The sequence below is a fragment of the Centruroides vittatus genome, unplaced genomic scaffold, assembly GCF_030686945.1.
Source record: "Centruroides vittatus isolate TY-2023 unplaced genomic scaffold, ASM3068694v2 contig_596, whole genome shotgun sequence".
Taxonomy (NCBI): domain Eukaryota; kingdom Metazoa; phylum Arthropoda; class Arachnida; order Scorpiones; family Buthidae; genus Centruroides; species Centruroides vittatus.
Genome location: NW_027122360.1, coordinates 632,671 through 647,041, shown reverse-complemented (window position 1 = coordinate 647,041; position 14,371 = coordinate 632,671). Strand labels below are relative to the sequence as shown.

Below are 14,371 nucleotides of genomic sequence, written 5' to 3'. Positions count from 1 at the left end.
GTGTATATACTGTTTGAGATGGATTAATAAATCTGAAAACATGAATATTTGAAATAAAATTTTCTTCCAAAAACAATTCCTTATGAAGATGGTTGAAAGATTTACTTATCAAATTTTCTGAGGTTTATTACTATTATCAGTAAATTTTTTTTATATATAAAATTTTCCTTTTCTGAAAAAATGTGATTATCTTGTGTCAAATAATTAATGTATCTAACTTTAAATATAAATTAGTTTATAGAGAGAGATTTATTTAATAAAGTAGTCAAAATTTAAAAATATTAGACTCTACTAATACTATTTATAGTCATTCAGAACTTTGACTTAACATTGCATTTCATAATTCACAAAGGAAATTCTTAAGCATGACGTCATGGGGAAATCCTAGAAATGAGATTAAGTTGAATAAATGCCAAATGTGAATCATTGGGTTCCATTTGTTGCAACTTTGATTATAAGATTAAATGATGTGGCATCATACAATAATAAAATCATTACATTTCAATGAGAATTATCATCAGTTTATTTGCTGTTTACCAAATTTATTATTAATCTGAAAATAGAATAAAAGAATCTTGGAAAAAATAGCTGAAAATTGTTAAAAATGAACAATATTTATTAGATTTTAGGATATAAATTTTTAGGAATTATTTATGTAATTTTAATTATTATTTTAATAAATAAAATAAGAATGAAAATGAGTAAAAAACAGTTTTTCATTTTTGTATTATTTATTATTGTAATATTTTAAAGTTAAAAGATGACTATAAATAAACAAAATTCTTTGTTATGTTATGAGGAAAGCAATAATTTTGTAAACTGTGCCTAAAATTCCTATTTATTAATTGTTGTTTTGTTTTGATGCAAAATGTATAAATGTTTCTGTAAATTATTTGGAAATAATTATTTATTCACATATTATGTATTTATTTAGATCCTCTTTCATATAAAGTATAAATTAAAAGATACATATCAATAAAAATGTATATAAATTAAACCACAATTAATTGATTTTCTGCATAATTTGTCTTATTTGCTATTCACTGATGTAAACGGTATTTAAAATATAAATACAATATTTAGTGGTGATAATTAATTAGAAGTCTTTTTAATTGAATAATGATTGAGCAAATTGGCATTTTTAGTTTAAAAATTGTATTTATTTGTTTCAATAATGGTTTAGAGTTATAATTATTTGTGATATAAAATCAAAAGTTTTATATTTCTTATTTTTTATTGGAAAATTTTAGAATTTGGCATTTTATTTTGAGAATTATTTACACTTCAAATTGAGTTTTTTACTAAATTGAATCTTGAAGTGTAAATAATTTATTCAAACTGAAAAAGTAAATTATTTGTAAAATAGAACACCATTTGTAATTTAATATTTTAAATATACTTTGTCATATATAAAACACCAGACATACAGTACTTTATGACACTTTATTGGATCTTGCTGTACAATATGGAGTTAGGATGCTTTTGGAAGTATCCTCATCAGCCAACCATACATACTATCCATGAAGTTTTACAAATCACAAACAGCATTTACAGAACATCTCAGTATATTGAATTACATTGAAATGATACTATGTATTGTATATATGACCTAGTGTATTTATAACGAGAAAAATAAATAAATGTTTTAATAACTGGAAAACTATTTTAATTTCTTTTCACCAGTCACAAAATTATTTTTAAAAAAATAGTAATAAAAATAAGTTGACATAGAGCAATGTAATAGTTGTTAATTATACGTCAAAAGCATGTGAAACACATTCATTAGAGCAATGGATTGGAACAGATGGTTCAAACAAACAGAAAAGGCTAGTAGCACCTGCATTTGGATCAGCAAATCAATATTTATTTTACAAAATTTGATATAAAATAACCAGGAATGTGTGTTAAATAATTTTATTTTTTATTCCTCCAAAGAGAATTAGAATAATAAAAAATATTACATAATAACAAATAACAACAAAATACATTTATTGAAATTTGATACATACAAAGCATAAGTAAATGTGCACTATAATGCATATTTGTATAAATTACATGGTATTTATTATTATTAAAGTAATTACAGAATTTCAAATACTAAAAGTTAAAAAATATTATCTTGAATAATATCTCTAGATCCATTATAGTAATTATGAATTTTTTAAAGTTTTTTTTTAATTTTTAAATGATGAACATTTTCAGGTTTGTAAATTTTGTTTTTTTTCCAGATAGTAATTTGTCTGAACATGATACATTTTTGATCAGTTATAATCTCCACTTCAACTTTCCCATATGATATTTTATAAATTTACTAATTTTAAAACAAGTTGACAATATTGTAATTTATTTGAAATATAATCCCCTTCATTTGTGTAAAGTATGCTTTTGTGCAAAGATTAAGTCACAGCAATATAAATAACAATTTCCTAATTTTAAAATCTATTTTTCACATGAACACATTCTAATATATTCCTTAAAATATAGTTTAAAACAATTTATTTCATAAAGGTTTTTAAAGAGCACTGTGCATTGTTGAATCTGTGGATTTTTTCATCATAAGATCATATTATTTTTAATTCATTGTATACTTTTTAATGTATGAGTCATTATTTTAACATTTTTTTTTAATTTAAAAAAAATATTAAAGTTATAATCATTAGTCTAGAATCAATAATGGCTTATTTACTGTAATTTTGTAACTACTAGTGAGCATTTTAATTTTACAAGAATATCTGCTTAACCAATTTACGTAATCTGTCCTAATAATTAGTCTTGTTAATGACCATTGTTTGTTTGAGCCAAATGATAAAAACATTAGTTTCCTAGTACTTTCAGACCTCTTAAGTGCATTATCAAGGATAAAATTTATTAAAATCAAACTTTTACACTATTTGACTTTAAAGGAAAAGTGTTTGAGAATATTTTGATTAGTTGGTTTTGATTTATGTATGAGTTTTGCTTTTCACGAAGTTTATTTCCTTGGTGATAAATCTCAGTTCTCTAGTACTATAAGATTTTAAGTTCATTTCTCATTTGACTTCAGTAGAGCAGTTTTAGTATAGAAGGCATTAGTAAATATTAATGTATATATAATGACTTTTACAGGAATGTTATTAATTTTTTTTGTCTTTCTTTCAAGTAACAAAGATTGAAAACATTTTTGTATTTTGGTTTATATACAAGGTGATAGTTAAGGGCTGAATTTATATGCATATGTATGTTTTTCTCCTTAAATGCTATGATATTGAAATCTTGATAGAAACATGATTTGGATCCAAGTAAATAAAATTAAGATTGTCTAATAGAGCATATTTTGCATATTTGATGATTTTTGGGACTAAATAAGTGATTTATAATCTTTAAAGCATGTTTGCATGATTTCAAGTGCTATTTTTTTCAGTGATCTAATATTTCTATATTCCATTTCTTCTATCTGTGAGGAATTATTTTTGTACATGTACGGTTCCTACGAGAAATATCATTTCACAATCCAATTACAGATGCATGTGCAAAATTCAAATATTTTAAATTTGAGTGGCCATCTGTCATTCTTTTAACACGTTGACTGCCATCTACGAGATGACTCGTAGTTACCGTTTCTGCCTAGGACACCACCTACGAGTTATATTGTAGTTTGTTTCCTTGCCATATTTGTGCAGCTACGATGTAATTCGTAGTATATCAGTGTAAATATGAATAGATAGCTTCAGGGGCAAGAACAAAAAATCAAGTTTGGCTTACATGAACAAAACATTTATTAATAAATGAACAGAAAATATAATCATAAAAAGTTTATTCAAAATCGAAAGCAAAACAATATTTTTATTGTTTGTGATAATTTATAAAACAGAAATATAAATTTAAACGAACAGAAAATATTATAAAATGTTTATTCAAAAGCAAAATGATATTTTTATTGTTTGTGATAATTTTTAAAACAATCTTCTACGCAAAGGGCTGGCTTCTCAAGACAGATTGGACAGAAATAACGCGTTTCTCAGCGTTTTTTAGCTTTGGTACAAATTCGACATGGCTTTGTCGGATGTTGTTTTTTCTGAGTAGATGGGATACTCTGTAAATAGTGGAGCTTCTGCAATTTAATTTTTTTTGAAACTGGTTGAATCTCTTCTCCAATCAACGCTTTGACGAATGCTTCTCTAAACTTTATAAGTTTTATTTTAGAAGAAGTTGCTTTTTGAAAGAGTTTGTGCGCATTATGTATATATATTTCTATAATATGTAATGCAACCTTTTTGGACCATCTAATAGTCTTTCTTAGAGCTGTGTAGTACGATAGCATTTGATCTGATCGTCAATGCCAGACATTCCATGATTATAATCTCGAATTATATTCGGTTTCATCGAACATTTTCCATTGCGATTGAACACCTCTACCATTTCAACAACGTGCATGTTTGAAATGGTAAGGACTTCTCGTTTGTCTTTCCATTTACATACAGTAACAGGACCATTTCGCTGCCAAATAAACTCCCCCATCCTCACCAAAAATTTTGTCAGATTCTGAATCACTTAGATTAGTGTAGTAATCAAGTTGTTTTTTAGTCAGTGGTCTTTTCTTATCCATTTTGGGATATTTATAATTTGATTATAAAAATAAATAAAAAATAACACTCTCAAAAAAGACGTAAATGTGATGTGCTCGCCTCTATATCCGATTTATTACTAATGAATTTAGACGCACATCTCCGATTGGCTGTAGCGAAGTGACAGGACGAATCGTGTCTGTGCACGAATTAACTCGTAGTTTGGCTTTAGCGAAGAGCTTTCTGTTACATAAGCCAACTACGAGATAATTCGTAATACCTTTATTTTAAGAAAAACACATTCTATATGCTATTTGATTATTACTATATACTCTGATTAGAGTTTTTAATAATATAATATAATTAAATTAAGTTGGCGTTTTACAACAGAATCCTAAAAAGTCACGTGGCAGTCAACGTGTTAATAGTCATTCTCAAATATGTTACAATTATATATAAAGAAATAAGTTTAATAATAATTGATTAGATAGCATAAAAAGTTACAAAATTTTATTGAACATGTAATTTTATTTGTAATTGACTTGAATGTACACTTTCTACATGAAATATTATCCTAATGTATTTTATGATGCTATGATTTTCAAATCCCTTATCTACCTTTTGTTGTAAGGTTATCCCTTCTTAAAATATTGTACCAAAGCTCATGTGTTGCAAATAACAAACATCTTATTTTGATAAGACACTCATGCAATATACGAAGACCTTAAAAATGCGGAGAATACTGTTCAATGTGGTCTACATTCTAAAAGTGTAAAATTTAAAGATTATGGTATATTCAATAGCTGATTGTAATTGTAATTGATCCTCTCTGATCACATGCATTTGGTTGCTTTATTCAAGACTGTCAAATTTTCAGCATGTCGTTAATAAATCACACTTTTTAAATATCTCTATAACCAAAAATCACACAGATTAAGGTTAGAGCATCATAATGCTGACTTTTAGCACTATGATATTTTTATAAGTACAGTAGAGCATCGATTATCCGAAACAATCAGGGACTTGGGTTGTTCAGATAACTGATTTTTTGGATAACTGATCATGTACGAAAAATATATTAACCTATCCCATGTTAAAATTTTTCTCCGTTGCATGTCGCTTCGTGTTGAATTTTCGTCGATGTTAAGTCTAACGAAAATTTTTTTAAAATAATAATCGTGTTTATTGTATGGTTAAAAATTATTTCTTTATTTTGCACAAACAAAATAAATATATTGAAACATATAAAAACAAAAAAAAATTATATTTCGGAAGTTACTCTAGTATCAAAAATGTTCCAGTTCATCAAGACACACAATCCTCAGAAAAACACCACACAAAACAAGCAAAGCTCACCACTCATGATGGAAAAAAAAAAGCCTCATTCAAATACTGGCGTGTCCTTAAGTACCTTCTCATGGTCGTGCCAGTGCTGCCAGTTAAAAAATACACACCAACAAAAATAATATTGGAGTAGCCCAAGACAGCCAAATATTGCTGCCCCACAGCACTAGCAGAAATTTCAATATGCCGACTGAAATGCTTTCAGTTAACCGATGTTTTGGTTGATCACTATTCAGATAATCGATGCTCTACTGTGTATCTTTTACATGTCCTAAAATGTTACCATAACAAATTTAGTTGCATTTGGACTGTTGAATATCTTTAGACAGCATTGAATAGGAGTACTTTAATTATGACCATCTGGTATTCTGACATTGTTATTTTTTTATATTATTTAACTGGAAGTTCTTGCCATCAGATATGTCAAATTATTTAGTTGTACATATAATATTATTTATAGCCCGATAAATCAGTTACTGCTTTACATTTATTTAATGGAATGTGATGTTTTATATGAAAACTCTTACATATTATGCCCATGCTCTCCTAATAGGATTCCATTTTTCTATTTATATAATCATATTTTTAACCCAAAACTTTAAGAAAACTCAAAACTTCAACAAATTAAGAAAATGAATATGATACAAAAACTAAATATTTAGTTTTTCATATGTTACTTAAATAAAATTATATTTATAAGGGAAAATTTCATAACTAAGGAAAAATATTATAACTGAAGAATTTATCAAAGTAATAAATTGTGTTTTCAATAAAATTTTCATGTAATTAAAAGAATTGGATAAATAATATGAAAAAACTTTTCTTTGATGGCAAAATAATTCCTAATAATGAGAAATATACTTACGCTGGTCATTTATTTATAGGTATATGGCAGAGCCAGAGTTTTTATTCTCCCTACTATTACACTTCTGTAATGTCAGTTATATTTTCATATTTGAAAAAAAACGAAAAATTTAACTAATTTTGTATTATTGCTTCAAAAATTTAAAAAAAACATTTAATACACTCATTACCATTTAGCTGCATTCAAAGAATGATAAATTACAGCAAAATGGTTTATGTTGACAAATACTGCAATAAAAGTTGAAGTTTTGAATGCGATACACAGGTGGACAGATGACTGAAGTGGTCAAGACGTCTGCCTACTGCTCTGGGGACTCAAGAACAAATCCAGACAGACAAAAAACCTCCAATAATTTTTCATGAGCAGTCTGTCCCGTATACATTGGGCTCTGTTTCTTACCATTTGCCTGTCCCCATTGTGGGTGTGATCAAACCCACAGTATTGAAAAAGGTTTTCTTAGTACCCACAGAGAAAAAACAGAAACAAAAAATGATATTACAAATTAAATTATTTCAAAAATGTTAGTGTTCTAATGAAAATTTTGAAAAATTTTAAAATTGTCTTTAGAACAGCAGGAATAAAAGATATGATTTAACTTATAATTTAGTTGTTATATTAAACATACACTATCATTATTATGAAATAAGATTAAATCTTGTATGAAAGTATATATTTTATATAATTTTAGGTTTTTTAAAAATGTAATATATACCATCCTGAAATTAGTCTTTGATATTAATTATTCCTATCTCTTGGGAATGGTGTGATAACTAGGTGGAAAGCTATATGCTTCAGCATCAAAATCAAGTTATAGTTTCTTAATAATGGGAACAGATATAGTACATTGGTATCAACAAAGAAAAAAACTAGAAACTTATTCATATGATAATCTAGGCCTAATTTATATAAAATAAAATATTAAAGAAAAAACTTAATCATATCAAAAACTTGATGCCCTATATATATATTGTTTGGCTATGTATCTACTAGCAAATTACTTAGTTTATAAATTTAATAATCAATACTATTAAAAATTTATAATATGGAGATCATAAATGTTATAATTATTGTAGAAATTCATACTTCTTATATATATAGATTTCAGTAGTAATATTTGATAACTGTTACTAGTAAGGAAAGGAAGATATTTGTTCTATTAATGTAAACTGATTTGATTCTTGTTGATATGCAGAGATTTTGGATGAGTTATCTATATGTTGTTTGGTTTTTAAGCATTGGTTTGATAGTTTTAAATGTGAAGTCTTTGAGATATTTTATATGTTACATTGAAATGATTTACACAATCAAGATTGAACTAGGTAACAATTATGATCTCATTTTTCATCAAAAAATGGATATACATACATCAGTTATATGCTGAGTCATTATTTTATATTTTAAGGTTTATTGTCTTATTTCTGAGATAGATACAAAAGACATTTAGAGAATTCTTATTTTCTTAATTATGGCCAGCAAGCATACCAAGATTGATATCAGTAAAAATTTCATCATTAATATAATTACTATTTTTAAGTGTGTTTATTTCATGTTTCAGCTTTTATGAAGTTTATTCATTGGCATTCTCTAGAACTGAGTTAATGTCATACATTAGAATATAGTGGGTGATCGGTTAACAAACAGTTCGGACTACGAACAAATCGGATAGCAAACACTTTCACGAAAGATTTTTACATTCACACAACGAACACCTCATAGAACAAACACAAGAAGAAGCGATGTAAAATAATGTATACCTCTTGGTCTTCCATTGTCTTCGGGCAACAATTCAAATCTTTTCGGAATGCGGGAGACATCGACGCTCAACCCAGTATATACTGAACAGATAGTATTCCTCCGAACTTTGAAATACTCCCTTGTAATTCCAGCCTTTATTTTTCTGACAGAAACAATTCTTTTATAGTATTCGCGATACTGTCGAGCGGGCACTCGTTAAGTTTTGCGTCGGTTTTTATTTTCAAAAGGTGAGAGTATAATAGCAAAGGTAGAGAGTGGGCAGAAGATGTCTGATGTTGCTGGGCAGTATGGGCTTGAACAAATCTACAATAGGGCACAGTTGAATCTTATCTAAGAAAGATACAGTATAATCAAGAAGACTCAAGCAGCTAAAGGAGTAACAAAAATCACATCTAAGAAATAAAGAACATTGAAGAACTCGTAACGGAACCTGAAATGGATCTGATGACAGAAGAACGCCAAGAACTCTCGAACGAAGAACACCAAGAAACTCAGCAAGATGTGTTTTCTTCTGAAAAAGAGGATTAAAACCAATAGCTGCTATTAAAGATCTTTTTGAAAAAGTGGGAAGCTGTCAGAACAACGGTCTTAGAATGGCATCCAAACCAGGTTGAGGTTAATAGGTTTAGGGATCTGTACAATTACAATGCTATTAATTACTTCTGAAAAATCCTGAAGAAGAGAGAAAAGCAATTGATATTAGACAGATTTTTCAACCCCCACAAACAGAAAAAACATGACTAATAAAAAAAATGCAAGACTTTGTATATATGTATTTTTATTATTACATATAAATAAATGTAGTAAGAAAGACCACTCACCAAATAAACCATCACCAGTTCATATCCAAACAGAAAAAATTCTTGCTACGAATGTTTTCATCTATATGTAATAGACATTCTCAGGTATTGATGATATCGAACTAACAGCTAGTAGAATAGAATGTTTTTTAAAGTTCCGATTAACTATGCAATTCGTACTCAGTTTTTTAAAATTTATTGTAGTAAGAAAGTATAAATTTTTTATTTTTTGGGGTCTCCAGAACGAATTAATCAAATTCCCATAAAAACCTATGTTAAACTGATAATTGGTTAACGAACAATTTGGATAGCAAACAAAGATTATGTTCGTTAACCGATCACCCACTGTATTTAATATTCAAGTAGTATTCTATAATCTTTAAATTATAGTTATATATCTATATGTATTTATGTATTCTCTTCACAGAGTTAAATTGAATTACAGTACATTTAAATCAGTTTTTATTGTAAATCTTATCTAGTTATAGCTTTAATGAAATATCGAATTATTTAATTTATAAAACATTTCTTTTCAGAATGCAAAATAAAAAAAAGCCCTTGGATGTGTGTTCAGTGTGGAATAGTAAATTGTGGAAGGTAGTATAATTTTTTTGTTATATTATACAAATTTATGAATATATCAGTTAATATTGTTTAAGAAAAATGAACATAGTGGGAAAATTAATCATAGTTGTCTGAAAACTTTACTTAATTAGTGAAACAGTTTTTACTGAAAGATTCTTTTATACTGTATTAGCATGAATAGCAATAAAAAAAACAATGCATAGATAACAAAATAAAACACAACAATGCATGATACTGTAAATGCTAACATTTGTCTTCTCTAAAGTTATAATGAGCATTTATTGATTCTTCTATTTTGTTTACATGAAATCTTAGAATTGTAAAATTTGTAAATTCAATAGTGATAGTATTAAATTGTTATAATCATTGACATTAACAACAAGATTCATTTTATCAATGAACATTGAATAGAAATGATAGATTCAAGATAACAATATTTTGATGTAAAGTAAATATTTTTCTTTTTTAAAAGCCCATTTCTTTTTAATCTTTAGCTATTTTAATGCTTTATCAACATAATGATACTTGTAAAACAGTCAGAAAAATATCTGATGTTTTAAATTCATTTAAAATATATTTGAAGAAGCCATAAATATTAAAGATAAATCTGTTTGTGCAGTTTTTAAGTCTATTTACCATTATTGCAGTGTTGATTTGAGGATTTGTTATTAATAAGAACTTGAAGCAAGTAGTATATAATTTAATCAGTTAATTGATAAGAATTAGCTGTACCATATAATGAATAGTTTTTAACTAACAATAACACCAACAAAACCTTCAAAATATACCAGAAAATATAATTTAATATAAAGATTTTATCACAAATGTTTTTGATCTAAATTGGATTTGCTTCAGGTCAAAATGTTTGATAGAATGCAGAAGGAATTTAAATTTTAAAACTGCTGTAATAGATAAATATACCCTTCTGAAACTGACATGAAAGCTAAACTACAGAAAGCCAGTCTCATTTGATGCACCCTTCACACCGATCAAATCAAAATTTTAGAAGCTTTTGAACTTTTAAAGCCAAACTAAAGGGAAATGTGTCAATTTTAAAGAGGAGGCAAACATCTAGCATGCGTGGCAGTCTTTTTTTTGACAATTCCAATAACATTAATAAGAAATAAATAATCAATTAATTCAGGATTTGTAACAAACAAATATATTTGTTAATTTTTATTTTAATTTTAATGTTAATTTTATCATCTAGGCGTGATTTTTATATACTTGTTCTTGTATTTAACTGTTACAGTTAAAATATAAATTGGTTCTTTTGCATTCTAATTCTATCAAACATTTTGACCTGAAGTAAATCCAATTCGGATCAAAAACATTTGGCATAGCATATTTATATTAAATTATATTTGCTGGTATATTTTGAAGGTTGGTATATTTAGTGTTATTTCTTACTTACTATAACCAGCTTTTGGAAATTTTTGAATAGTTTATGATCTCATTTATGGTATCATTCTAATCATTAAAATAGCAATGCATAAGCAATTAATTATTAAGCTAAACGACCTTGCTGAAATTGTTGGGCTACTTTTGTGCTACATTAATAATTAATCATTAATTAATTCAACTATAGGGTTATGCATTGTTTATTTTGGTAAGAACATATTTGTTCTTTCTTTCATCTGTTCGTGATTGTTTGAATTGTTTAAACTTACCGTTATTGTGCATAACTGATAAATTTACTATTCAAAGAAGAAAACTTAGCAAACCATTCCAGAGCATATGGAAGAAACTTTTGTGACAAGTTATTTCTAAAAGTTACTGTTAGTGAAATTGGGACGTTATAGATGGCTACATGGCATGGAAAGTTAATAAATGAATGATAGTATTATGAAGCAAATGAACCACAGTATCTTTTAATTAAATATTAATTTTTGAAATACAATAGATCTCACTTTTGTTACTTAATTGGTTTCTGAAAACAATCATTAAACAAGCCATTACAAAGCAAGTTTTTGTGCTTTCCATAAACCATGCCATAAATTGAAATTTTGCAATCCATGAAAGAAACTGAGTTTTTAAATTTTTTTTGAATTGTCAAAATCATTGGAAAATGTATATTGAAGCTTAGGATGATAATTTTCAAAAATATTGTAAAAAAATATATATATATCTGTGTATTTTAGCTATTCTTGAAATTTTTTGACAATAATTTTATTTTTAGCAAAGATGATAATATAGTAAGAGAATCTTGTGAACTAGTTGCTTAAAAAACAAGTTTAATAATAAAATTACATAATGAGTTGAGAGTAACTATTTACAATGTATTATGCTATCCTTAAGTGTCAAGTTAAAAACTTGCAATTAGAGTTTATGAAGTTTCGAAATTTGTCTTATCTTCAATCTCTGGAAAAACAGCTCAAGATTCAGGACTTTATAAAATTAAATTTATAAATCTGAAATAGAAAAGTGTCAAATTTATTATGATTTTTAATTTCGTTAAAATGAATATTATATCGTAGAAGTTGATTAAATGTTTTTTACAGATCAATGAAATTATTTAATGACTGCAGTTAATATAACATGACTTGCTATTTTATACATTGATTTGTGTTTCTTAGGCATACCTCACAGAACATCTTTTCAGTTAACATTTTCTTGGTAGAACATAGTTTGGTTTTAATACCTAAACTTCACAGAGCTTAAGGAAAATTGATTTTTACATCATTACAACAATTTTGGCAAAACAATGTGTGGAAAAAGTCTGAAGTTCCTCATCAAAATACCATTGGCAGAATTTCAGAATCACATGTAGACGTTTTGAAAAAGCACCATTTGTGAAAAAACATTTGTATCTTGAATGTTGTTGGCACTGATAGAGGCATTACAGTGGTTTACCAATACCCTATAGAACAGAAATCTAAATATACTTTTGTAATGTCATTAACAATAGTTGTTCAATTTACAGAAGAATTGGAGAAATTCGTTAAATGCATAGAAATTTATTTCTTTTTTTTTCCTCACTGATTTCTTTGTTGTTGTATGTTATATTGTAAATGTAATGTTTATGGTATGGCATACAAACTACATATATTACTGCATAAAAGGCATCTGTTTGTTAATAATCATATTAATCATTTTGTTATTAGCAAGTGATGTTTTAAGATTTTTAAATTTAATGTGATAATGTTTGATTGTTACCTATATGAGGTGGCAAGTGACCTGGAAAACTGGAAAATCTCAAGGATTATTCCTAATAAACAATTTTTTTTAATTTACAACTTCAACATTACACCAAAGCAGAATTTCCCTCCTGATCCTTGACATCATTCAAGCATTGATGCCAGAGAGTTTTTCTACATAGTGCAAACATTGCCAAATGAAAATTTTATCACTGCGATGATAAATCACATGTCACAAACCAACAAACACATGATCATAGTAGGGGCCCAACAGTGGCCAAGCGGTCTTTGTACCCTGAACACTGGGAGTTTGGTTGTGGGTTTGCACCTCGCTCGGACAGGAGTTTTCCAGTTTCACTCCATGTCTGTAATGCCTAAATAGGGGCCAGTTTCCCTTTAAAAGACCTTCCAAAAGGCATCCCTCCTTAGGCAGATTGCCCAAGTGTTGTTGCCATAACCAAACAAACAAACATGATCATAATGATTAATAATAAAATTCCAAGGATAAATTTGTTGATTAAATCAAAATTACGACCATACAAATATTTTGGGTCAGAACACAATAATCCTTTTTAATAGTCCAACCAGAGACAGATGGTAACAACTTAAAACCGACGAAAAAAAGGATTAGTGTGTTCTATTAAAAAGGATTATTGTGAGGACTATTAAAAAGGATTATTGTGTTCTGACCCAAAATATTTGTATGGTCATAATTTTGATTTAATGATCATAATGATGTTTACTAGTGCTAGTGTATGTAATCAAAATGCAAATATAGCTGTTGTAAGTTTGCTGACTTTTAGGGGAGGATTGTTAATTCTTCATCAGGATGATCTAGGGTCGTTTGTCTCCTCTGCCACACCCACACACAAAGATGACAAGTATCTTACAAAAACCTGTTTATTTTAATATAAAGTAAACTTACACTACGAAACAAGGTTTTTTAAACAGTTGAATGTTTGAAAGCTCTAAATGTCGAGGATGTTTTTCTAGGTCACTCGAAGATTGGGCCCTGGGGCAGCAGCAGGTGAGGAAATTCGTCAGTTGACATCAGTGGCACGGCTTTCTGGATGGGCACAAGGGGAAACTCAGTCTTCCGTGTGTTGACACACAGTGTCTTTTTGCTTCCAACTTCACTGAGTGTCGACTTGCCGAGTGCTTCTTGCCAAGCATGATCAGGGATTATCAATCTCCGTTCTCCCCTTTTTTTGTCTGTTCTGATTGGTTCCACAATTATCCCTAAGCAAAAGATGAGACCTGTTCGGGTTTCGAGAAGGTTTGCTTCGGAGAATTTACTCAACGACATCTACTAACTCTGGACGGAAGGTGTTGATGGGACTT

The 14,371-nt window shown here is 27.9% G+C and overlaps 1 protein-coding gene across 1 annotated transcript in view; it reads left to right on the top strand.

Moving 5' to 3' along the window:
- LOC136979214 (ubiquitin carboxyl-terminal hydrolase 3-like) overlaps window positions 1-14,371 on the top strand; it is a 42,522-nt gene that overhangs the window by 9,554 nt on the left and 18,597 nt on the right. The window contains exon 2 of the mRNA XM_067275156.1: window positions 9,845-9,905. Within this exon, the coding sequence (XP_067131257.1) occupies window positions 9,845-9,905 (61 nt within the window). The remainder of the gene's footprint in view (window positions 1-9,844; window positions 9,906-14,371) is intronic.